A 23,502-nucleotide genomic window follows, 5' to 3' on the forward strand; every position below is an offset into this window, starting at 1 on the left:
AATCGGGCAGCTTGCAGGTACGGGTCTCATTCCTCTCTGTTCGGCTGGACGCACATTCACACTTGGGTCTGGATCTGACGGTTCACCCCGCAGCCCCCGCTGAAGACAGAAGGAAAATCCTTGCAGCACGGTGGGGGGACAATGGCTCACACACGCTGCTCCCCGGGCACTGTTTGCTCCCAGGCATTCCTTGTTTGATTGAAATCCGTATGACGAACCTTTGTGGCGAGCGGAGCAATGGCAGGTGGCCCAGAGACTTCATCCCAGGTTTTTGTCTCAAATGCATTGGGATCTAAACACCTTCCCTTTGGGCCCTTGGCTATTCTTTGCTCCCAGGTGGAAATTTTTTTTATTTCTTCCTTCCCGCAGCCTTCTTCCCTGCATTCCACTGATTTCCCCGATTTAGCAGCTGTTCCCACGACACCCACGGCCCCAACCAGTTTCCCCAAGTTAGCCGGTCACAGACGTGATCCCATCTCTTCTCCAAAGCACCTGGGTTTCCAGTCCTCCTTTTGCAATACCTGCCTGACTCCCTAACACATGCATAGAAATTCCATCTCAAAAAATAAAAATAAAAATAAAAATAAAAATAAAGAAATTCCATCCCGCTCCATATCCTGGCTGCTTGCCTCTTCTTAACACCAATATTAGTATAAATAATACCCCTCTCATTCAAAAAAAACATCGAGAACGCCACCACCATCATTCGAGAATGCCCAGGAATCTGTTGTCCAAACGCCTCGGCGTTGGCGTCTCCAGCTACAGCCGGATGGGGTGGCCCCCGTAGGTGGCCGGGGTGTTTCCTTGTGGGAACCTTCCCTCCAATCATTTCGCACTTTTGTTGCTGTTACAGCCGTTCTCCGTCTCTGTCCCAGATGGCGATTCAACGACGGTGATTGACAAGTGTCCCGGTAGCGTGGACTATTGAAATATTTAACTGTCCCAAGGAAAAGCGGCCATCGGGGTCTGAGGCGGGGCAGTGGATGATACAGAGATAGAACATGCGACACTAAGAAATCATCGAGGAAGGGGAAAAAGAAAAAAAACAGTGTGACAGGCTCGGCTGCGACTTTAAATATGTCGCCGGCTTCCTCTTACAAATATGGTTGTGATTTAAGAGAAGGACTTTTTTTTGTTTTTTTTTTTTTTTCAGACCTGACTTGTATTTTTTTCACACCAGGACAACAATTTATGGGGCAAGGGAGACCCCGGTGAGAAGTGCTATGTTATATAAACATATGCTGGCCTGCTTTTCAGACGTGCCTAGATGATGTTACTGGGGCTTGGGGGGTGTTGTTGTTGTTTAATTTCCAGAAGAAAATATTTTAGCCAGGATGACTAGTATACCAGATTAAAGACTAAAAAAAAAGCAAGCTGCGTACATCAAGGATCATCTCATATCACGAGTGATACCAGAAGCTTAGTATCAGCAAGACTTTTCCATGTGTCGTGGCTTTGCAGACGCGCACCGTAAGGTCTCCCCGAGCGCCATCTGGTTCTGCTCTCCCTGGCCTAAGGGATCTATAAAACTACCGAAGGAAATTGAAGTTAAGGAACGAGCATGTGTTTTACAGAATTTCAGATCTCTTGATTGAGGTTTGCAAAGTCTCTCTGAAAAACAATAAAAATCTTTGTTGAGCCCTTTGGTGTCACCCCCGCAGGAAAGGTATTAATACACTACGTTAGTGACATGATTTTCCCAAGTCTCGCCACTGCCCCCTTTACCAACACAATAAATTACTTTACATATGAAGAATTTCCTGGTTAAAATAGCCTGTATTCATCTGTCCGCCTTTAATCACCTAGATAGCATGAAATAATTTATGGGCCACAAGTCCAGCCCTTGCCGACGGGGTGGGGCAGTATCATGATGCGACAGAGGTTTGTCCAAGGTTACTGGGGGAGCCAAGTAGCCTAGAGGGAACCACTACCCTGAACTCGGTCAGATGTTCCTCAGGGAGCCAACGGCGGGGAGCTCCTGCAGCAGGACGTGCCGCTGGTCGGCAGGCCTCGTGCCCCGCAGCCCGGGAGGCCGGCCGGGTTCTCGCAGCGCAGAAGGAACCAGCTGCATAGCCACTTCCAAGCCCGTTGCGCCTGTGTGGGAGGAGTAGGAGGGGAGGGGAGAGGTGGCTGTGACACTGCAGTGCAATGCGGGCCGTTTGGAAGTCGGGGTTCTGCGGGGCGGCCTGCTGCCCATGGGCCCGACGTCTTCCCGGGCCAGGCTCCTTGTCGGGCAGCAGGGCGCAGGATAGACTGGGACCCGTTCCCGCCCGTAAGGCCCTCCCTGCTCACCACGGCACGTTGATGTCAGAACGTCGGGCGCCGTGGCTCTGGTGAGCAAACCATAGGAGACCGGTCAGAACCTGCTGTTGTAGGGCAGAGTGCCGCCCCTTCTCACCAGTCAGCCATCCCGTGAGCACGTGTTGGTGCGGCCGGATCCCCCAGCGTGAGGGCTGGGGCGACCAGGGAGTGGGGGAAGGAACCCTCGCTAAATCAGTTCACAGGCGACTAAGGGTAATTTCACAAAGTGGCAGGAAGAAAACGGGGTGCTGTGGGAAATGGGAGACGGACAACAGCCGCCCCAGGAAGGTCTTGTTGAAGAAGGAAAGATTACGCTGAAAGTCAGAATGATGCGTGTGTGAAGAGCGTTTCGGGACTGAAAGAGCAGCAGGCACGTGTGCCCCAGGGCAGGAATGCTGAGCCAAGAGGGCGCCCAAGGGTGCTGTGAGGAGTCTGCGAGGCAGGCAGAGGGTGCAGCGCCCTCACGAGCTCAGCATCCCCACCCCTAAGACCAGCACGACTTGGTTCTGAGGGACAAGCGAGAGATTCCATCGGAAGGGCTCATGAAGGGAACCACATGTCGCTGTGTGATCTGCTTCAATAAATCCTATCACTGAACACAAGTCTTGGCGTTCTGGGTTAGAGTAAGGTAAAGGGATCCCCGGGAGTGGTCAGGAGCCGCTTTGTTACGTGTTCTCACTTCGGCTTCCTACCACGTACCAGCTGCACCAAGTTCTTTCGTGGCATATTTTTTGATGCTTCAGTGAAAAAGTGATTGTGGATTAAATGTAAAAGAAGCTTGGTGATGGCCATGCAGTCCAAGGCAGCTGTGGCAGCTACGCAGTCGTCAAGAAACCAGGTTTCTGCTCTTGGCTGCCCTGCCAACCTCGTCAGCCCAAAGTGGCTGCTTCTGCTCTGGCTGTTTTACCAACATTCCAGCCAACGAGAAGGGGAAGAAGAAAGATGAACCCTTTCTCTTTCACGCTCTTTCCTAGACCTTGCCCACCACGTTTCCACTTAGGTGTCCTTGGCCAAAAGCTAGACCACAGCTAGCTGCCACAGGAGAGCCAGGGGAATATAGTCAGAGCTGGAGGACAAAGTATCCAGCCAAGAACCCAAGGTCTGCAACTAAGAAGAGGAGAGGGGATGCATTGGGGAACAATGAGGAGTTTTTACCATGAAAGTTAGTAATTTTTCAAAATAAGCCATTTAACAGCTTTTACAGGCCTTTCTTACAGCTAAGTGCTTTTTGACTTTTTGAGTTTTTTTTTTAAATAATCTCCTAAAAGAGATGGGAACTATGTGACAGGCCGGAGGTGTTCACTAATGCTCTGGCGGTACTCATTATGCAATTTATAAACATACCAAATCAACACGTTGCACACCTTCAACTTACCTAATGTTATACCTCAGTGATAGCTCAGTAAGGCTGGAAAGTAAATTTAAAATTTTTAGAATTGATCTTCTAGAATTTGAAATCTATAGGTCAGTGTCACAGATTGCACTACTAGTGATCAAAGAATTGATGCTCTATGAGATAGTTTTTGAGATAAAATAAAGAGCCATCACGAAATTCTAAAGAACTGCAGAAATGACAGAGGAAGTGAGGAGCTTGAGCCCTGGAGTGATGGACCCTGTCTCCCACAACTTCATCCAGGAGCATGATATTTTTCAATTATATTTCTTACAATAAAAAGAATATTTGGTTACTAACTCTGCCCTCATTTTTCTACTTTTCAGTTTTTTTTAAATAGCACAATAAGGACAATCAAAATAAATTCTGTTCTTAATTATTTTCACTATTCTGGGAACTAGATCCCCAGAAAATAGAGTTTCAGAGCCATACATATCCTGGCAGTCTCGATTCTTTTTTAGAAAGAGGATTTTGCGTCTTCAGTTCTTGGTCTATATTGGTCTATAGTGAAATTTTACTTCCTTTTTTTTAAAAAAAGTTAACTTATCAATTCAGGTCCCAACTAACTCACTCTCTGTCCCTTTCCTCTGAACATCTTTCATAATCATTTCTCATTCCTCCCTTTGCCAGAGGGTGGAGATGCAAAGGCTGCTCCTTGCATCATACAGCTAGATTGGATATGGGTTCGGAGTCCCTCAGAGTGATCGCTCCCACTGCAGCCCCTCACCACCATCCAGAGATGTCCGTGGGGGGCAAAAATCACATAAATTCTATGAGCTGGGATCTGATCTGCATGTTTTTTCTATGATTTGGAACAATTCTATTTTCTCAGATTTTTGTTTGTTTGTTTGGAATAAGCCAAGAGTTTTCTTTGTCTCTGAATAATCAAGAGCTTCTGGGAATAATTGCAAGCATACTGGAGTTTATTCAAAACACCCTTCCTATTTTCTGGGTGTTCTGCTCTGTTTTTATGGAGAAAGTAATAATTCATCCTGTGTAAGAGCCCGAGTTGGCTCCACACAACTGAGATTTACAGAACGCCCATGTGTCAGGACCTATACTGGGTGTCAGTGGATCATGAGGTGAGAAAAGAGGGTCCTCTTGAGGTTGAGTCTTACGGACCAAACAACCAATCAGCAGGTAGTTCCAATGGAAGGTGCTAAGTATTGTGCCCACGGCACAGAGGGGCTCGCAGAGGAGGGGACCCTCAACCCCCAGGCTGTAGTTTGGATAGTTTCTTGCTACTGCTGTTCCCAGCCTGTCCGAGAAGGCAAGCAGGAGAAGGACTTTCCAAGGAAAAAACACCCCAAGCAAAGGAGGAGTTTGGGGTCGCGGCCACAGGAAATGGTTGGAGCTAAAACTGAAAAGTTAAGCAAAGACCAGGTCACAGAAAGCTACTCTCATGTCATTAACGTCATTCCTTTAAGCCTGGGTGGATGGCTTTTCTTGGTGAAATACATAGTATTCTAGAAGGTATCTGAGAGCCGTACAATAAAGATTTGGGTCAGAGGACATGACAAATAAATGCTAATAATAAACTAGTAAAGGAGGAAAGACATTTTAAATTTTGACATAAATATGACATAACTGAAGGTTTGCAAAAATTTCTTTTCAGCTAAAATAAGACATCAAAGGCCTTTCTCAGTGATAAGCCCCACGTGGACCTTGGCATGTGCATTCCTCCATCTTTGGGTTTTATCAGAGGGAGGTTTGGAGCTAGACGACCCAAGATGTGTGGCCACTGAAGGATTTCAGTGGAAGTTCGTGTCTTCAGGCCAACGCTTCTATGGACTTGAAATTTGTCTCCAGTAAAGGTACAAAGTGGTGTGAATGCACGACAGAGTGCTGACCCGGTGATGACTTAGGTACCACCAGATTCAACCCCAGAGCTAGGAACCACAATTAATCTCGACAGAAAGGCTCAAGCCTCTAGAAAAGGCTCGCACAACTTAGAGACCCTGGCAGTGCCACACCACGGTGTCTGCCGGGCCGGGCCTTGGACCCAAAGACACCTTTCAGAAATGTTTGTGAGATTAAATTCAAATAGCCCGGTCTGAAAGCAGCGTTGATTTTGGTGAGCCAATATGAGGTTCCCATACGTCAGTGGTTCTGTTGCCAGGAGAAAGCACGATCTTGATACACTAGTGTCCTTTTGACATAAAATTTCTATTTTGCCATAAAAATACAGATGTTAAAGTTGTGGGTTTCAGCTTTCAGGGTACCAAAAGCCACCGTCATACCTCAGGTTCAGAGCACCGGCTCTCCCAGGCCCCTGAGAGGAGGGACTGAGAAAAGGAACCAAAGGAGGAAAGACCGCATGAGTAACAGGCCGGATGAGATGGGAGTGAAAGTGGAATATATCAACATAGAGTCCGCCTTCTCCGATGAAGTGTCCAGCATCCGGGGCAAAGACGAAGCATTGAAGGGCCGTAGGGAGAAGAGAGCCGCGATGTGGTTGGAAAGACCCAGAAAATTTGTATGAAAGGGAACAGTCTCTGAAAACCTAAAGTTGAGCACTGACTTTTCTTTTATGAAAATGATTTCATGAACAAGATGGCTGGAAAAAACAGTTACACTCTTGGGTCCGACACCCTATTGACCAAAATCCTAAGAAGCGCCTTCTATAATGGGATATAGAAGCTATATATAATAAGCGTTTGGATTTTTTTCCCAAAAATTTGTTAACTCCCTTGAAAAAGCCCTAAGTCTTCAAAAATAAGCCCTCCTATGCAAAGAAAATGAAAGATCCCATTCACAGCAACAACAGGAGAGACTTCAGCCAGTTGTGTATATGGTTAGTGAGAAGAAAGCTAGAAAATTAGAGAAGTGAGAGAAATATTAAAAAAAAAAGTTGAATAAACATCCCATGTTCCTGGATGGGAGGATCACTATTGAATCATCCGTTCTTCCCAGAGAACCATTTGGGGAAAAAGAAAAAGAAAATACATCTTCTCTGCGTGATTATAAGTGAACCTAGGAAAAGAATCCTAAATGCAGAAAGAGAGGCTAGGGTGTAATTGAAAATAGCGGTTTTATTATAACTATTTTGAATGTTTCACCCATCAGTGAAAATTGATGGTATTTCTGCTTTTTAAGGTAAAATTCATGATTTTGATCTATGTGAGTAGCTGAGAGTTCATTAAATACACTTGGGGGAAAATAGAGGGAAAAAAGCAGCACTGCCCCTTGCCCGGAGGTAGGCACTGTTAACATGCCAGTCCTGCGGGGGGTTTACCCTTAATCTGTACGCTTAACTTGGATCAAACGATTTATTCTTTCAACAGTGATGCAGCAAAGGGCTCTTCTAGTTGCTGGGGATACAACAGGGAACAAAAGATAAAATCCCTGCCCTCAGGTTCTTATATTCTTGCGGGGGGGGGGAGTGCGTCTCAGCGGCCGGTTGTGCAGTGCGTTGGCCGGTGGCAAGTGCCACGGAGAACCATAGGATAGGAAGGACATGGGAGTGGGAGTGGGGTGCAGCTCTAGGTGGAGAGGTCATGGAGGCACCACCAAAAAGTGGCCTTGCCCGGAGATCAGAAGACCTGGTAGGGATGTAGGCCAGGGTGGAAGAGCTATGAAGTGTGCAGAGTCTGGATTTTTGGGTGGGGAGGACGGTTTTTATTAATTTCTTTCAACATTTTTATTTGACAAAATGTACCTAATTGACTGCTGATCAGTTCAAACATCTTTATAGGCATACGGTTTGGGGATGCACTCGCCGCGTTGTGCGGCCATCGCCACCATCCATCTCCAGGACTTTTCCATCGCGTCAAACTGAAACTCCAGATGCAGAAAACAATTACCCCCGTTCCCTCCTCCCTCCAACCCCTGGCAGCCACTGCTCTACTCTCTGTCTCTGAATCTGACGGCTGCGCGTACCTCACAGACATGGAATCTGTAAGATGTGCCCTTTTGTGTCCGGCCGATTTCATAGCAGGGTTCATCTGTTACAGCATGTGTCCAAAAACAAAATTTTTTTTAGACTGATACCCCGTTGTATGTAGTTTATTCGCTTATCTATTTCATTTATCCATTTACCTATTTGCCCGCATTTCACTTACCTATTTATCTATTGATACTTCCACCTTCTGGCTGTTGTGAATGACGCTGCTGTGACCATGGATGCGGATTTTGTTATTAAGTAGAGCAGTTGGGATTTGCCAAAGGCTGGATATGCAGTTTGGGAGAAAAGCGGGGAGCAAGGATGACTCCTCTAAGTTTTTTTGGCCAGAGCAGCTAGAAGGATAAAGTCTATTTGTTGAGATGGAGAAGACTGGGGGAATAGATTCTTCTAATTATTTGACATTGAAAAGGATTCACGTAGCTGATAAAAGTCTTTGTTAATGTTGGGAGGAGACTTTCGTTCTCTTCCTGCTCGTTCTACGTCCTCTCCTGACCCCCCCCCAAAATTACAGCATTTCCAGTTATACTTTCCCCGGTTCACTAAAATATTTCTGTTGGTTCGGCTGGGGCAGGGGGTAGTTTAACACGCCTTGCTTTTAGTGAATGTTGCTCGGCTTTGTTCGTTTTACAATTTTGTTTTTAAGTAACCTCTACACTCACCAGGGGGCTCGAACCCACAGCCCCAAGTTCAAGAGTCGTACGCTCTACTGACTGAGCCAGCCGGGCAGTCCTGCTGTTCGGCCTTTTTTTAACAGAAAAGACAACCTGTGTTGAAAAAGGACAGTTAAGGAGCTGGATCCACCTTTTATCCCATCTCCCCAGGTCACATAAACACCCAGTTGTAACTGCTCCATGCCAGGACACAGGAAAGCCAAGCCGACTGTCCCCGCCACATCTCAGGAGCAGGGTCCCAGTGCTCTGGTGTTTCTTTCAGTCTCTCCAAACACTGGGTTGTAAGAATTTATTTATTCAATAGTCATTTACTGAGCACCTGCTCGGTGGTTGAGCACTTTGGTTGTGAGAATTCATCAAGATATACTTCTTCCTCTTAAAGAGATTATAGTCTAATTGGAAGACAAAGGAGCACCTAGAAAATGGGTGATAGAAATAGAAGCCCAGGGTAGGGCCAGCTAAGCGGCGTCTAAGGAGGGAGGTACCATCTGATGGGAAAATTGTTTACTTTTAAGGAAAGGGCCCAAGGATGGGAGTAAGCATGGGTACCTTCCCAGAACTGGAGCACCCGTGTGTAACGAGGGCTGGGGGCTGGCTTCAGAGATGGCACGTGGGAAGCAAGCAGAAGTCACATGGGCAGGGTCTTAATATCATATAAAGGAGTTTGCACTCTACCCTCGAGGCAGTATGAAGCCACCGAATGGGTTTAATCCAAGAAACGCTAAAATCTAATTTGCACTTGGGAAGTATCCCTTTGGCTGCAGTGTGGAGACGCTGCTAGAAGCCGAGCCCCACGGGCGTCACTAAGTCCAGCTTGCAGGCTGTCGGGAGGCTGGGCACGTTTTGTTTTTGTTTTTGTTTTTGTTTTTGTTTTTCTGGGCACGTTTTGGACGGAGATGACGGTTGTGTCGAGTTCCGAGTCCCCGTGCGGTGTTCAAGTTCAGAGCTGGACGGTGTGTTTGAAGCACACACAAGAGATGTGAACCCCAGGGCGAGGTTGTGACTGGTCCCCATATAAGAGGAGAAGCCGCCAGCCTTCCCGGGGATGTGTTTACTGGTAACAGAAGCCGCCCGACACTGCTAGGATCCCTTACCTTCCCCTTTATTCAGGGCTCGTTTGGACAATCCATCGTGTAAGAATTATGGCCTGTGCCCAGCCTCCTGAACAGCTGGGATGCTATTCTGCAATATGGAAGTGCATCGGAACCAGCCGCCTGGTGACCTGTCGGCTTTCACGGCTGCTCTCCTACCTACCAGAACCCACAGCGAGTATCCGCATTCCCCACAAGTACTTTGGGGGGAGGCGTGCATAAGCAAAACGTGGCAAAAGTGCCCCGTGGTGGATGACTACATTTAGAAACCTTGACTTAGAAAACCGTTGAGGGGTGCCCGGCTGGCTGGTTGGAAGAGCACGTGACTCTTGATCTCGGGGTCATGAGCTTGAGCGCCGTGTTGGGTGTAGAGATTACTTACATAAAGCCATAAATCAGTAAACAGGTAACTGTTCAGTAGGGTCCTTTGCAGTGGTGTCTCAAAGCCTCAAATGTGCTGCCGTGCAGTGTGACGCGTCAGGAGGGTGCTGCTGGGGTTCGGTTATCCCCTTACTACGGCCTGGGCCCTGACGGGCTTCTCGGGGCCCGTGCTCTCAGGCCTGGTAACCCCAGAGCAATTCCACGGGATCCGAACCTATCCGCAGAAGCTGTCCCAAGTTCCGACACGCAGCTCCAGAAATTGAATTATCCGATTAGCAGGAATGAATGTTTACGTCCTTGATGCACGTTGCCAAATACCTCTCCAGAGGCGAGGACGTGGCCAACGGAAATATAAATCGTTACAAAGGGCTGTTTCTCCCACACCAACCGTGACAGCCAATTGTTCCAATCTGATCTGATCTGTCCTGTTTCTATGACGACACACCGTGGTATTGATTACTTGCTGCTGCTTTCGTGAATACCTTCTCTGGTCTTTTGGCCTAATGTGTCGGGTCCTTAGCTATTCTTATGAAGATAAATGGTCTATTTTTATAAGCAGATATTAAGGCCGGATTTCATATATTTGTGGCATTCGCCCAGTTTCTTACCATTTGCTTTTTTGTTATGTTCTTTTCGAACGTGTGGAGCTTCTACATTTTTATGAATCCGATCTTTAAAGCCTCTTTTTATAGTTTGTTGTTTTGTTCTGTTTTGTTTTTTACTGTTCTTAAGCTTAGAAAGTCCTTTCATAAAGCTTTATCTAGACACTTAATAATCACTTCTTGGTTTTTCACTATTATTGGCATGAACTCTTCACCTCCCTGGAATTTGTGTTAATTTTTCTCGCTGCCCTTCTCTCCCCTGTGCTAAACAACTAAGCAAGATTTACAGGGCTGTTTTTGGAACAATTTCCCCTTCCTAAAGGGATATATTATGCCCAGGCAGGCTCTAATAATTCTTACGAGAAAGATAATTTGTGTCCATTTCCAGAATGAACAAACTGAGGTGAGCGGTCAGTCCCCGGGTCAGTGGCAGCGCTGAGCCATGTGTACCGAGCCGTAAGGTGGGGAAGGCCGGGACACCTGCCAGCTGCCGCCGCTCGCTTCCTTTGACAGTGTGACGAAAAGGGTCTTCCTTAAAGCTCGGGGTGGGGGCGAGCCCCAGAAAGAACAAGAGGCCTAGGGCGATTTAAGAAATGTGAAAATTAAATGAGGCGAGCAAAGCTGCTTAGTTAGTCCTGCCAGTCGTCATGGTGGCCGGTCCGCAGTACTGGGTCAACTACCGGGGGCTCCGCGCTTCTCCCCAAGGCTGAGACGGGCAGGGCGGCGGTGCCAGGACTGCTCCAGGGAGATCCGGGCACCCCAGGACTCCCTGAGGGGCCTTCTTTGGCCAGCACCCGCACCTGCTCCCAGAGCCGGGCCGCACCTGGTCCCCACCTGCTCCCAGATCTTGGCCACACCTGGTCCCAGAGCCGGGCCGCACCTGGTCCCAGAGCTGGGCTGCACCTGGCCCCAGATCCCAGGCTCACCTGGTCCCAGATCCTGGCCACAGGGCCGTGCTCCGCCACCTGCCCTGGGTGGGAAAGGCGGGCTGGAGGTGAGCAGTGCATCCCTGGAGCGTGCAGACAGGTGGCACGTATAGACTGCGTGTCCTACACAACTGACCTTGGGACCCCGCGAAGGGCAGGAGAGTGGTCTGCGGTGTGGGAAAGCAGACGGCCGAGGGGCCCCGTGGTGCGGTCGGAGGGGCGGCCCCCACCCAGGGCCCCTGCCTGGCCCGGAGGCACCTAGGCCCGCGCTCCGCTGTGCAGACCCCCACCCCCCCAACCCCCCCCACCCCCGGCAGCGGGGTCGAGCTACCCCTGGTCCCTGGCGCCCCATCTGGGCCACGGCAGCCCCGGGGTGGCTGGGGCAGGGGCGGGGCCTCCACTCGCCGGCCTTGCTGGGGGGCCCCCCAGGGCCCCCACATTCCATTTGGCCAGAGGGGCCTGGGGGGGTCAGGGGGCTGCTGGCCATGACCCCCCCCAGCTCTCCACTGTGGGGGGAGCCCGCGGCCCCATTGTCTGGGCGCCTTCCCCGACCTGCCTGCGGGGTGACGTGTGAAAAGTTAGAGACAAAACTGGTCTCTACAGACTGAGGGGGAGCTTTCTCTACAGAAAGGAAGGAAATACCTCTGTGGGATTTTATTTTTTTCTCTTCCCCTCCCTTCTCCATCCAAAAAATACAAAGAGACTCTGTCTTTAATGCGAATGTCGGCTTTAAATCTTTTAGGTTTGGATTAACTCTGCAAAAGAAAAAAAATCTGACAGGCTTTCAGATATGACGCAGAAAAACTTTTTTCCCCTCAATTCACGTTGTTCATTTGTAAAGCCAAAGGCTGGTGGACTGAATAGTGGGCGCCAGTTGCTTCCCATTCATAGTTAACATCACAATGGTCAGAATTAGCAGCCCAGAGACTCCACCACCACTTTTGCCTTTTCCACCAGCGACGTTTAGTACAAGGTGGCAAAGGCAGGCATAAATCGTTCTTCCTTTGCCCCTAAACTAAAATAGATTAAAATGAAGGCAAGCAAATGAGGCATTTTCAGTTGCAGGACTTAGACTCTTATCCACCTTTCACCCCAGAAGGAAAAAGAAATGTAGTTGGGTTTGTGTGTGTTTGACCTTCTTTTTTTTTTTTTTTTTGCTTTTTTTTGCTATTTTTTTTTTTGCAGTTACCTCACTAAAAAGCTTCCTTCAATCTAAACAAAACCCACTGATTTGATAGACATTTCCTATTACATAGTAATTGTTGGTTTTCACTATTGAAGATGTCAGCAAACATGTTGAATATCATGCTTTGCTTATAAAATAAAGTGACTTTTATGTGAATATTTTTCATCTTGTTGGTGTCTAGAATATAGGTGCTGTTTCACTGAATCCACGTGGCCACATTTATTTTCTGAAATTCTTTTGTAATGGCATCTTTTTAAACATGCTCAGAGCTATTTAATCCTATATAAGGGGGAAAAAAGACCATAACATCCTTGAACTGACAGGCTATCTCAATGAGGCCCTGTTTAATGCAAAAAAAAAAAAAAAAAGGCAACCGTTCCTGGTCTTCCGTTGGTCGTCAAAACGGATAGGTAATCTCAAACTTAGTTTAAAAATCTCTAACTTAATTTAAAATTAGTGATCCTCATATTAGGCAAAGATTGATTAGGATCGTTAACACCATAAGAAACTGTAGGTCATTTTTAACTCCCGAACCACGCTTAATTTAAAGAAAAAAAATTCTTGTGATTTTGAGCAGAGTATAAATGTGCATGCATGAGTTGACGGCTTTTTAACGGAGTCGCAGCAATATATTTATGCGCTTGAGTGGGCACTGCAAATTTAGTCTGATAAATAGCCTCAAAGTGAAACAAAATATTTATTTTGATTTTATTGTATGACATACTCCTTTTAAACTCCGTGTAATCTGATTATATTACAGAGGGATTTTATTTTATTATAATTGCAAATAGCTAATAGATTTATTAATTGTTTAGCCATAGAATCATTTTCTTTGCAACCTGAAAGTTTCTGATATAGTGATTTGTTATTTAATACAGAGGAATGGTTGAAATTATTTTTAATACACTGTTATTTGGGGTTTACACACTAGATACTTGGTTTGACTTTCGCAGTAACAGGACATACCAATAGTCATGTAAATCTTTGAACCAAATTTTGTTCTAATGTAGATATATTAATTTGACTATACTGTATCGTGGTTTATCTGGATGATTTTTTTAAATTTGTCTAATATTTTACAAAAGTTAATTTTTATTTGCCAGGAATAGTAAATTTGGTTTCTAAGTAGGATTTAATTTACATGTTGTATTATAAGAGAATGTAAGCCAGAGTACTATTTGAAATTTGCTCCAAAAGTTTGGTTTTGATATTCTATGTTATAAAAAAAGGTCAGAGTTTATTACTTCGCATATTGACCGCAGTAATAAAAACCTCACGTAAAAAAGTATGAAAACATTTGGCACATGATAAAACCTTGCTCTATTAGCTGCTTAAGGGGGAAACAAAGAGATGTAGTAAAGAAATGTCTTAACACATTTGGCTTTTAATTCCACATCGTGCACAAGTTTGGATTTAAAGTCCTTGTTTATCCTCTCGCAGAGTGAGATTTTTAAAAATTATTTTACCTAAAATCGTATGAAAACTAAACATGAATGATGTGCGTCTTGGTTGCTCAGATAATGTCGTTTCTGATGGTCTCCTCAGGCTGCCATGCTGTTCAGTTCCGGCGTCTTCTGGATGGGCCTGTTGTTCATCCCTGTGGCATCATTACTTCTTGATGTGGTGTACAAAGTGTGAGTATAGTTCTCAGTTATATACGCAAAAATGTAGATGTATATTAGTCCTCAGAGGACTCCGATTTATAACATCAGGCCAAGGATGTAGAGTTCACAAAGTGGGAATTAGTAATATTAATTAATTGTGCATCTGTAAATGAAGAAATGAGTGACTAAGGAATTAGGAAATTAGTGTGAAGATGGAATGAGAAGTAAAGCAAGTACTTTCAATGAATATTAAACAGTACACTGTTAGAAATCAGCTCGAGGAACGCCTGGGAGCGTCTGCCTTCGGCTCAGGGTGTGATCCTGGGGTCCCGGGATCGAGTCCCGAGTCGGGCTCCCGCAGGGACCCTGCTTCTCCCTCTGCCTGTGTCTCTGCCTCTCTCTCTCTCTGTTTCTCATGAATAAATAAATAAAATCTTTAAAAAAGAAAGAAAAGAAAGAAGAAAGAAAGAAAGAAAGAAAGAAAGAAAGAAAGAAAGAAAGAAATCAGCTCAAAAAATCCATTCAAAAAAAAAATCCATTCAAGGTAGAAGAAAAATCTGTTATCTCAAAACACATATATTTTATTAATGAACAGTAGTTGTGGGGGAAAAAAAGGTTTTTACCTACCTTTTTCAAAGCAAGGTACAATATAGATAGGAAGAAACTAAAACTTGATTAGAAGAAACTGGAATGAAACAAAAACTTTAGTTTTCCTCAAGGACTATCAGTTTTAAAAATGGTATCTCTTCCCACAAAAAAAAAGATATCATTAAAGTTAATTACATGACTTTTTTTAAGAACTGTAAGAGCTGAAAAAAAAATAAGAAGAACTGTGAGAGCTTTAATAGTATAAATCTAAACCATTCCTTGGAAGACTGTTGTTTCTGTAATTACATAATGCTCCAAATTACTGTGATTTTTTTTTTTTTAGATTCTATTGAAAAATGCTTGCCTGTACTCGGGTTCCTGTTGTACCTAGCAGCACATAATAAACCAGTTTTGCAAAGTGTTACAAAGTCTGCACACAAAGATTTACATGCAAATGCTTTTTTCTGTCCCTCCAGCATCAAGAGGACTGCTTTTAAAACCTTAGTAGATGAGGTTCAGGAGCTGGAGGCGAAATCTCAAGACCCAGGTGCAGTTGTGCTTGGAAAAAGGTAAAGTGCCCATCAAACATGTTCTTCCCCAAGAGAACTTTAGGTTTTACTGGTGGTAAGAAATAGGCGGTAAAACTTAGAAGTAAGTGGTAAAACTCCTATTTATCACCTAAGATGAGGCTGGCAGTGTCGATGACCCATTTCAGAATCAGAGGGACGTGGATTGAGATCAACTCCGTCCTTCACTGAGCTGTGTGACCTGAGCCAAGTGGCTCAATGCCCTTGAGCCTCAACTTTCTCGCCTATAAAATGGGGATAATAATACTTCCCTCATGGCTCATTTTTAGAATTAAATAAGATATAATCGACGAAGCAGGTATCTAGGTGTCTGGTCTTCATGCGCCTTAAATTAATGGTCATTATAAATATTATTGTATTATTAAAATGAAAGGGGGTAAAAAACAAAAAGTCTTTTAGCTTGAAACAATTTCCGTAACAAAATAGTAGGTGATGGAAATGAGCGCGGATACAGGGCAGCGTGTGCTGCGCTGGGGACGGAGCCCGCGTGCGTCCGGGTGCCGTGGCCTGTCGCCCGGGTCCCTCCTGCACCGCCGCCCCAGCCAAACAGTGTCGGAAACTGATCAAGTTCACCGCGGTCACAAAACATTTTCGGAAAGGAATCTGAAGGATTCGGAGACGGTCCGTGATAACAAGATGATGGCGGAGTCAGGTGCAGGAAGGGGGCTCAGGCTTAGTCTACACCACAGGCAACACGTGTGTGTCTGCCACTCACAGAGCACTCCCTGGGTGCTGGGCGCTGCACACACGCTGCCCATGGGATCCCCCCAGGATCCCAGACAGATTAATCACCCCGTTCTTCCCAGAGGAGGAAACTGGGAGTTGCAGTTCTCACTCAGAAATCACAAAGCAGGGCCTCGAGCCCACATCGACCAATTCTGGGGCACCTGCTCCTACCCATTCACTCTTCTCCCCCCTTTGCTGTCTTCCAAGACTAAGGGATACCAGCAAAAACAGCCCCTGCCAGCCTGGCTGCGTGCTTAACCTCTTGCCCTCCTCTGGGTTGGCGTCCCTGGGTTGGACCCTGGGGGGCTCAGTGGTTGGGCATCTGCCTCGGGCTCAGGGCATGACCCCAGGGTTCTGGGATCAAATCCCATGTCAGACCCCCGCAAGGAGCCTGCTTCTCCCTCTGCCTGTGTCTCTGCCTCTCTCTGTGTGTCTCTCAAGAATAAATAAATTAAGAAAGAAGAAAAAAGAAAGAAAAGAAAAAAAAGAAAAGAAAAGAAAAGAAAAGAAAGAAAAAATGAAGGAAGGAAGAAAAAAGGAAGGAAGGATAGAAAGAGAAAGAGAAAGGAAGGAAGGAAAAAAGAAAGAAGGAAGGAAGGAAAGAGAAAGAAAATAAAGAGAAAGGAAGGAAGGAAGGAAAGAAAGGAAGGAAGGAAAGAAAGAAAGAAAATAGAAAGGAAGGAAGGAGAAAGAAAGAAAGAAAGAAAGAAAGAAAGAAAGAAAGAAAGAGGAAGGAAGGAAGGAAGGAAGGAAGGAAGGAAAGAAGGAAGGAAAGAAGGAAGGAAAGAGAAAGAGGAAGGAAAAAAGAAAAAAGAGAAAGAGAAAGAAAGAAAGAAAGAAAGAAAAAGAAGAAAGAAAGAGAAAAGGAAAGAAAGAGAAAGAAAGGGAGAAAGAAAGGAAAACCCCTACTTTGAGAGTTCTGAGCTCCGCTCCCCGCGCCGTCCCCGTCTGGTCCGCTGCTGCCACAGAGGGTCGCTCCGCCAACCTTCTCTCTCTCACTGTAGCTGCCACAGGGACGTGCAGGACCCGAGCTCCCAAAATCGTGACTCAGACTGTAGACTGAGGACCGTGAGGGGGGCCCGTGCTGTCACTGCCCCTAGCGGGACATTGCTTGTACCTGGGAGCGTGCGCACAGGCCTTAGGTCAAGGCCCGGGTCAAGGCCTGCGTGGGATCCCTGCTCGTCCCGGCTCCTAGCACGTGGGCGACTCCGGCAGTGCAGGAGTCGAGCTGAGGTTGTGATGTGACCTCGTGTTCTGGTGACTCAGTGGCTCTGCCATGTGGGCCGCTCCTGCCACAAAAAAAAAAAAAAATAAGTCAGAGGGGCCCCTGGGTGGTCAGTTGGTTGAGCGTCCAACTCTTGATTTTGGCTCCGGTCATGACCTCAGGGTCGTGAGATCGAGCCCCACGTCAGGGCTCCCTGCTTGGCGGGGAGCCTCCTTCTCCTCCTGCCCCCCCCCCAACATTTACCTGCTCGCTCGCTCGCTGTCTCTCTAAAATAAATCTTTAAAAAATAAGTCAGAGGAGCACCTGACTGGCTCAGTAGGTAGACCATGTGGCTCTTAATGTTGGGTTGTGAGTTTGGACTCAACGTTGGGTGTAGAGATTAATAAAAAAGAGAGAGAGAGCCTGAAAGGAATGACGTGAGCTCCACCATAAACGAGCAGCTTTCCCATAGAGGGTGCGCAGGTAAGTTTCCGCGGCTGCGTCATTTGCCTACAGTGACGGCTCAGCCTTTCTCAGGAACGAGTTTGCTGTCAGCTGAAGGCCACAGACGAGGCCCGGGGAGGCCCCACGGCCCCTGATGCAGATGCTGCGCCCTCCTGCGGGGCACTGGCTGCCGGAGAGGAACCAAGGGGCCCGTGAGGGCAAGAGAATGGTGACTGCTCGGAAAAGTCTCCGCTCGGAATAACAACGTTCTAGAGCAACTAGGAATCGTCACATGGATTTCGCTGCCAGGATCATTTTTTTTTTTGAGACTTTATTTGTAAGAAATCTCTACACCCAATGTGGGGCTCGCGCGCTCACAACCCCGAGATCAAGACTCGCAGGTGCCCCGCGGACACGGTGACATTAGGAACCTCGGAGAATGAGATTGATGTAAAATCTCAAAAAAGTTAGCTCATCTTATCTACGTTTCCAAAGAGGAGAAAATCGTGATTTCTGCGTGTTCGAGCGATATCAGACCTATTTTGGTTGCAGAACACCGGGTTATTGTACACCCCCCTGCCTTCGCACCTGCTGCTCCCGTGTTGAGAAGCTGATGCCCTCCTACAGACGGGCGGTCTAATCCCGACAATTCTCAAAGCTCAACTCAGGTGCGATTACCTCGCCTTTCCTGGGGTGAAGTTAGTTCCTACTCTACTGTCTGAGCGCCTCGTGCTCCTGTTGTTACAGGTATTACAGTGTGTGTGTTTACCGTGTGTCTCAGTTTCTCCCACTGGACTGAGGGCCTTGAAGAAGCAGCCTCCTTGTCAGTCTGAACCGTGACCCAGTACCTAGCGCAGATCCAGGAACACCGTAGCGCGCGATGGGCAATCGGATGGTCCAGGGCACAAACGGAGGAGTGAATGAATGGATGAATGAATGAATGAATGAATGAACGAACAAACAAACAAACAGGTGAAAGAATGGCTGAGTAGTGGGTGATAAATAAATGACTGACCCGTGGGTAGTCTCAATAAAAACACGATTCAGAAGAACATAGAACCCCACATAGGTTCCATCTCCCGAACGAGTCATCCGAGGTAGCCGTGGCTGACCTCTCACCTAGATGGAAGTGGTAACGGTCTTGTAAGTTGATCGGCCCCGATTTTTTTTTTCGTTTTTCTTGACTAGTAGTCTTTTTTTTTTTTAAGATTTTATTTAATTGACAGAGAAAGAGGCACGAGCAGAGGGGAATGGGTGCAGGGAGAGGGAGAAGCAGACTCCCCGCGGAGCAGGGAGCCCGACCAGGGGCTCGACCCTGGGACCCCGGGACCCTGGGATCACGACCTGAGCTGAGGGCAGACGCTCAACCCATGGAGCCCCCCAGGCGCCCCAGCCCCAGTTTTTTGCCGCCTCCACCAAGCGCTACGGTGGAGTCGGGCTCCACCCAAAGGGAAACTGCATCAGAGGAACCGTAACTTCTAAGCACTGTGTCCAGATTAGCTTTCACGATCATGTATTTCTCGTATGTGCTCGTGTTCAAGAACTAAAACGTTTTGGTTAAAACAATCTTGTGTTAGCAGAAATGCTAGGTCCCTCACCGTACTATCCAGAGAATTACATATATTCATTCCAATTGAACATGGGAATTGGGGGGAGGGAGATGTAGCTCATCGCCCGAGTCCAGTAATACTGCTGTTGAACCTCGGGTCGCGGTAGAAATCAGTTTAAGGTGTTGGGAGAATGAATGCACGTCTTACCTCTGACCTCTGTGTAGCTGTTGGCTTACTGGTTTTGGTGAAGAAAACAACGTCTATGCTATGAGACCCGGTTTTTGCTGTTACTTTTTGCAGACAGGCTCCAACACTAGGGAGCCTAGGCATCTATAATTCCAAGATGCAAAAAAAAAAAAAAAAAAAAGATTGGAATTCAATTTTTTCCCCTTAGGTTCATAGCAAACATTTGCTGGAAAAACCTAAAACTGTTTGTTCTATAAATATAGAGGCATTAATGGTGTTTATGTTTTTCTGTAGTGTAAATATTTATGCACTTTATAGCATAAAATGTAAATTTTTTGGAATATGGGCCTCTGGGATCTCACTGGGGGTATTACATCTATAAGTTGTGTGTGACATCTCACTTTTTCTAGAAACAAAACTGTAACAAAAACAAATGTGAATTCAAAACCCCAGTGCTTTAAAATAAGGAATCGTAGACCCTGGGCTTGGGCAGGGCAGCCACCTCTGGACGCCTTTCATGAGTGTGGGAAGGAGGGCATCCTACAGACAGGCAAATACCATCATGAGAGCCATCTTTTTTTTTTTTTTTAAAGATTCTATGTATTTATTCCTGAGAGACCCAGAGAGAGAGAGAGAGGCAGAAACCCAGGCAGAGGGAGAAGCAGGCTCCCTGCTGGGAGCCCGATGCTGGACTCGATCCCGGGACCCCTGGGCCGAAGGCAGATGCTCAACTGCTGAGCCCCCGGGCACCCCCATAATTTTTTTATATCTGACTGTAGACGTCAGCCAGCACAGCAGCAGCAGCCATTACTAAATAAATAGTTTTACCCTAGGATCTTCGGGTGATTCCTCCTTAATTTGTCCATCACTGTGCCCTTAGCTTTAAAGACAGAGCACGGAAGTCTAGAGGTCAGGTCATTTGGCCTTGCGGACGGCGACGGTGGCCTCTTTCAACCTTGCTCTGTATTATTTATCTTTCAAAACAGCCATTTTTACATTGCGCCCCAGCCAACAGAAAAGGAACTATATTGCTCAGTTTCCCCATGGATTTGTATCCATGTTACATACGGAATCTCGGCAGAGGTCTAGGATAGGAGCACGTACCCAGCGTTTTGCCCTAAGCTAAAGCTAAAGCTTTGTCCTACAGGAAAAAAAAATTGAATTTCTAAGTTTTGGGGTTTTTTTGTTTTGTTTTTGTTTTTGTTTTTGTTTTTTTGTTTGTTTGTTTTTTGCATCTTGGAATTATAGATGCTTAGGCTCCGTAGGGTTGGAGCCTGTCTGCAAAAAAGTAACGGCAAAAACACGGATTCATAGCATAGACGTCGTTTTCTTCACCAAAACCAGTGGTCAGAGGGAAGACTTGCATTTCTTCTCCCAACACCTTCCCACGATGGGAGCCCTTGTGTCCGGCATTTGTAAAGGGAAGTGGAGGAGTGTGACGTGTTCTCTCCTCCGGAGCACAGGCCGGGGTGGCCGTCCTGTCCCTACACTAACACGTTCCGCGGATGGTGCATCCTCCACTCTCGGGGGATCCGTTTTAATGAGTCAACCAGAAGAGCTTGCCAGCCCAGCATAAAGACCATCGCGAATTAACCGCTCTTCAAAACCTACTGAAAATACCTGAAGGCAACGTGTTCCGAGACCGTAAATAGGTTTTTGCCTATGCTTCATGTTTCTAAATGAAGTCTTATGTTAAAACACGGTGTTTTGAAACACCTTACCTCTGGGACGCCTGTGGGGCTCAGGGGTTGAGCATCTGCTTTTGGCTCAGGGCGTGACCCCGGGGTCCTGGGATCAAGTCCTGCGTGGAGCCTGCTTCTCCCTCTGCCTGGGTCTCTGCCCCTCTCTCTGTGTCTCTCATGGATAAATAAATAAAGTCTTCAAAAAAAAAGAAAAAAGCCACCTTACCTCTACCAGATTCTGAAGCTGAAACATTTTCATGGGCTTGGAAATAAGGGGACGGTGTTTAAGTGGCACTTGCGTAATTGCATTGAGCAAATTTTGAATTTGCAAAGCATGGCACGTAAATGAAAAACCACACAAAATTAACACTAGGGACTCAGAGCCGTGATTAAGATGGGGTCTTTACACGAGCAGTTCTCCAAGTCTTTTTCTCCTTCTCGCAGCACTAAGCTAGTCTAGAAAGACCCAAGTTTCAACGTGTGTGTTAATGTGGCCGTGTTGCCCGTAGACCGTATAATGTGACTTGACAGGAGCAGCGGTGCCCCTAAGAAGCGCTGAGAACTACGTCATTTTGAAACGATGAGTCGCTCCCGAAAGGGGTAGGAGAAGGCTAGAGCCCCATCGTCATCGTCGTCATCATCATCATCATCATCATCATCATCATCATTGCTCCTTGTTACTCAGCACCATCCCGTGGGGGGCTCTTGGGTTTCGCAGGAGGGACTCCGCCCTACAAGAACCAAGGCAAGGGGCTCAGTGAGCTCAGGGAAAAACACACACAGAAACCCTAGTACTTTTCCTAGTGGGGACATTAGACTAAAACTCCGGTGCAGGAGACGCGTCGTGTGGAGCCGACGTTGACTCCACGCCGGGGCCTCGGGAAGGATCCTCACAAAGTCGTCTTGTTGTTTTGGGACCGTCTCTGTTCTGGGTGATTTTTTTGTGCGTGTGATAAATTCCTCGGGAGCTGGGGCCGTGGGAAAGGTGGAGAGGGTTAGTGTTCATTGAGTGCTTCCGAGCACCTGTCACCCCGAATGCCCACCGTTGGCCTGGGGGCCGGCGATTGTCCTCCGGGTGTGGATGAGAGGTCGGGGGGCTTGCCGGGGCGGGGGGGGGGTGGTTGAAGGACTCCAAAGCCCAGGCTCGGTCCCCAGTATTGTGCTCCTTTCCAAGAAGCCTTCTTGCTGCGCTTTCTCTCTTTCCGGAGCCCCAGACATGACCTGGACAGTCAGCCGGGGCCCTGCGTAGCCCCCTACGCGCCACATCTCACTCGGAGGTTTCCCAGCGTGCACGACGAAGCTCTCCCATCTGTCTCCTGAGCGTTTCGTGTTGCGATATTCCAGTATTGGGCATTGCAGGAAGGCCAGCCTGAAACCTGGAAAATGTGTTTTGGGGAGAAGCGGCCCCAGGACGTAGGTGGTCGTCCTGGCACGGCCCCAGTCATTTCCCTCCTGAGCCCCTGAGACTGCCCAGCACCCCGTCCTCTGTCCGCGAACAAAAGCAGACCACCTGCTGCTAAAGCTGCCGAGTTCCTCAAAGCACTTAGATATTTTAGTGCTCCTCGGGGTCCCCGGGTCTGTAACGTTAGATCATGTTAAGAACAGAGTAAGACAAGGGACTCTAAAAACGGCCCGTCTTCTCGCTCCCCGTGCCTGTTTGTTTCACTGATAAAAAAACAAAGTTTTACAACTGTTTGCAAAACCACTGGCGTTTTAGATTATTTAGTTTTTTTTTTTTGCCTTAACGTAGCTAATTCCCAGTGACAATGAAGTATGCCTAATAAGTGCCAGTTAACATCCCTAGATTTTAAAAAAATATGTGTGGAAGATAACTACAGATGTCAGCGTTTCTAAATATTTTACTTCGGCGAACGCGTAAATGTTTGTGTGATTCCAAGTTCGTTCTGCAGATGATCCTTTTATTTTGTGTGTGTGATGAAAACTGTTCGCTTTCAGGATTTCGAAAAATTTGGCAAAATACAGAGCTGACATAACTAAGAACAATTTAACGGAGACTTTCATAGTGGGAAAAACACAAGATGGAAATTTTTCAGCTGAGTCCATTCCAGTGATTAAAACAAAATTGCATAAACATTTGCTGTAACACATGTGGATTATTACTTATTAGCTCTTTAGGCTTATTAGCGTTCTTTGGTATCAAAGCAAAATTCGCTAAACCGTTGGAGAAGTGGCATGATTGGGAGGACTGGTGATATTTAAAGTGTGTTTCACAATAATTGGTCGGATTCATTTATTTGACAAATAATTGGCTTCCTGCTGTGGGAGACACCGTTCTATGTGCCGTGGAAAAAACCAGATGCGTTATTTCTTGCAGTGTGCGTTTAGAAGTCACATAATTAATTACATGGATTTGTTCCTGTGGAGATGATTCTAAACGTTTATCGAAAGATAAATATTTTCCTTGTCATCTTACCTAGTACTTTCTGAAAATAGTTTTTTCTTTTTTTCTTCCTTT

The 23,502-nt window shown here is 46.6% G+C and overlaps 1 protein-coding gene across 7 annotated transcripts in view; it reads left to right on the plus strand.

The window, feature by feature from the left end:
- Positions 1-23,502, plus strand: part of ATP8A1 (ATPase phospholipid transporting 8A1) — a 223,531-nt gene that overhangs the window by 193,649 nt on the left and 6,380 nt on the right. For all 7 annotated transcript variants that reach the window (XM_055339524.1, XM_055339561.1, XM_055339517.1 and 4 more), the window contains 2 exons: positions 14,001-14,089; positions 15,124-15,216. In XM_055339524.1, the coding sequence (XP_055195499.1) occupies positions 14,001-14,089; positions 15,124-15,216 (182 nt within the window). The remainder of the gene's footprint in view (positions 1-14,000; positions 14,090-15,123; positions 15,217-23,502) is intronic.

Source organism: Nyctereutes procyonoides, unplaced genomic scaffold (assembly GCF_905146905.1).
Source record: "Nyctereutes procyonoides isolate TBG_1078 unplaced genomic scaffold, NYPRO_anot_genome, whole genome shotgun sequence".
NCBI lineage: Eukaryota > Metazoa > Chordata > Mammalia > Carnivora > Canidae > Nyctereutes > Nyctereutes procyonoides.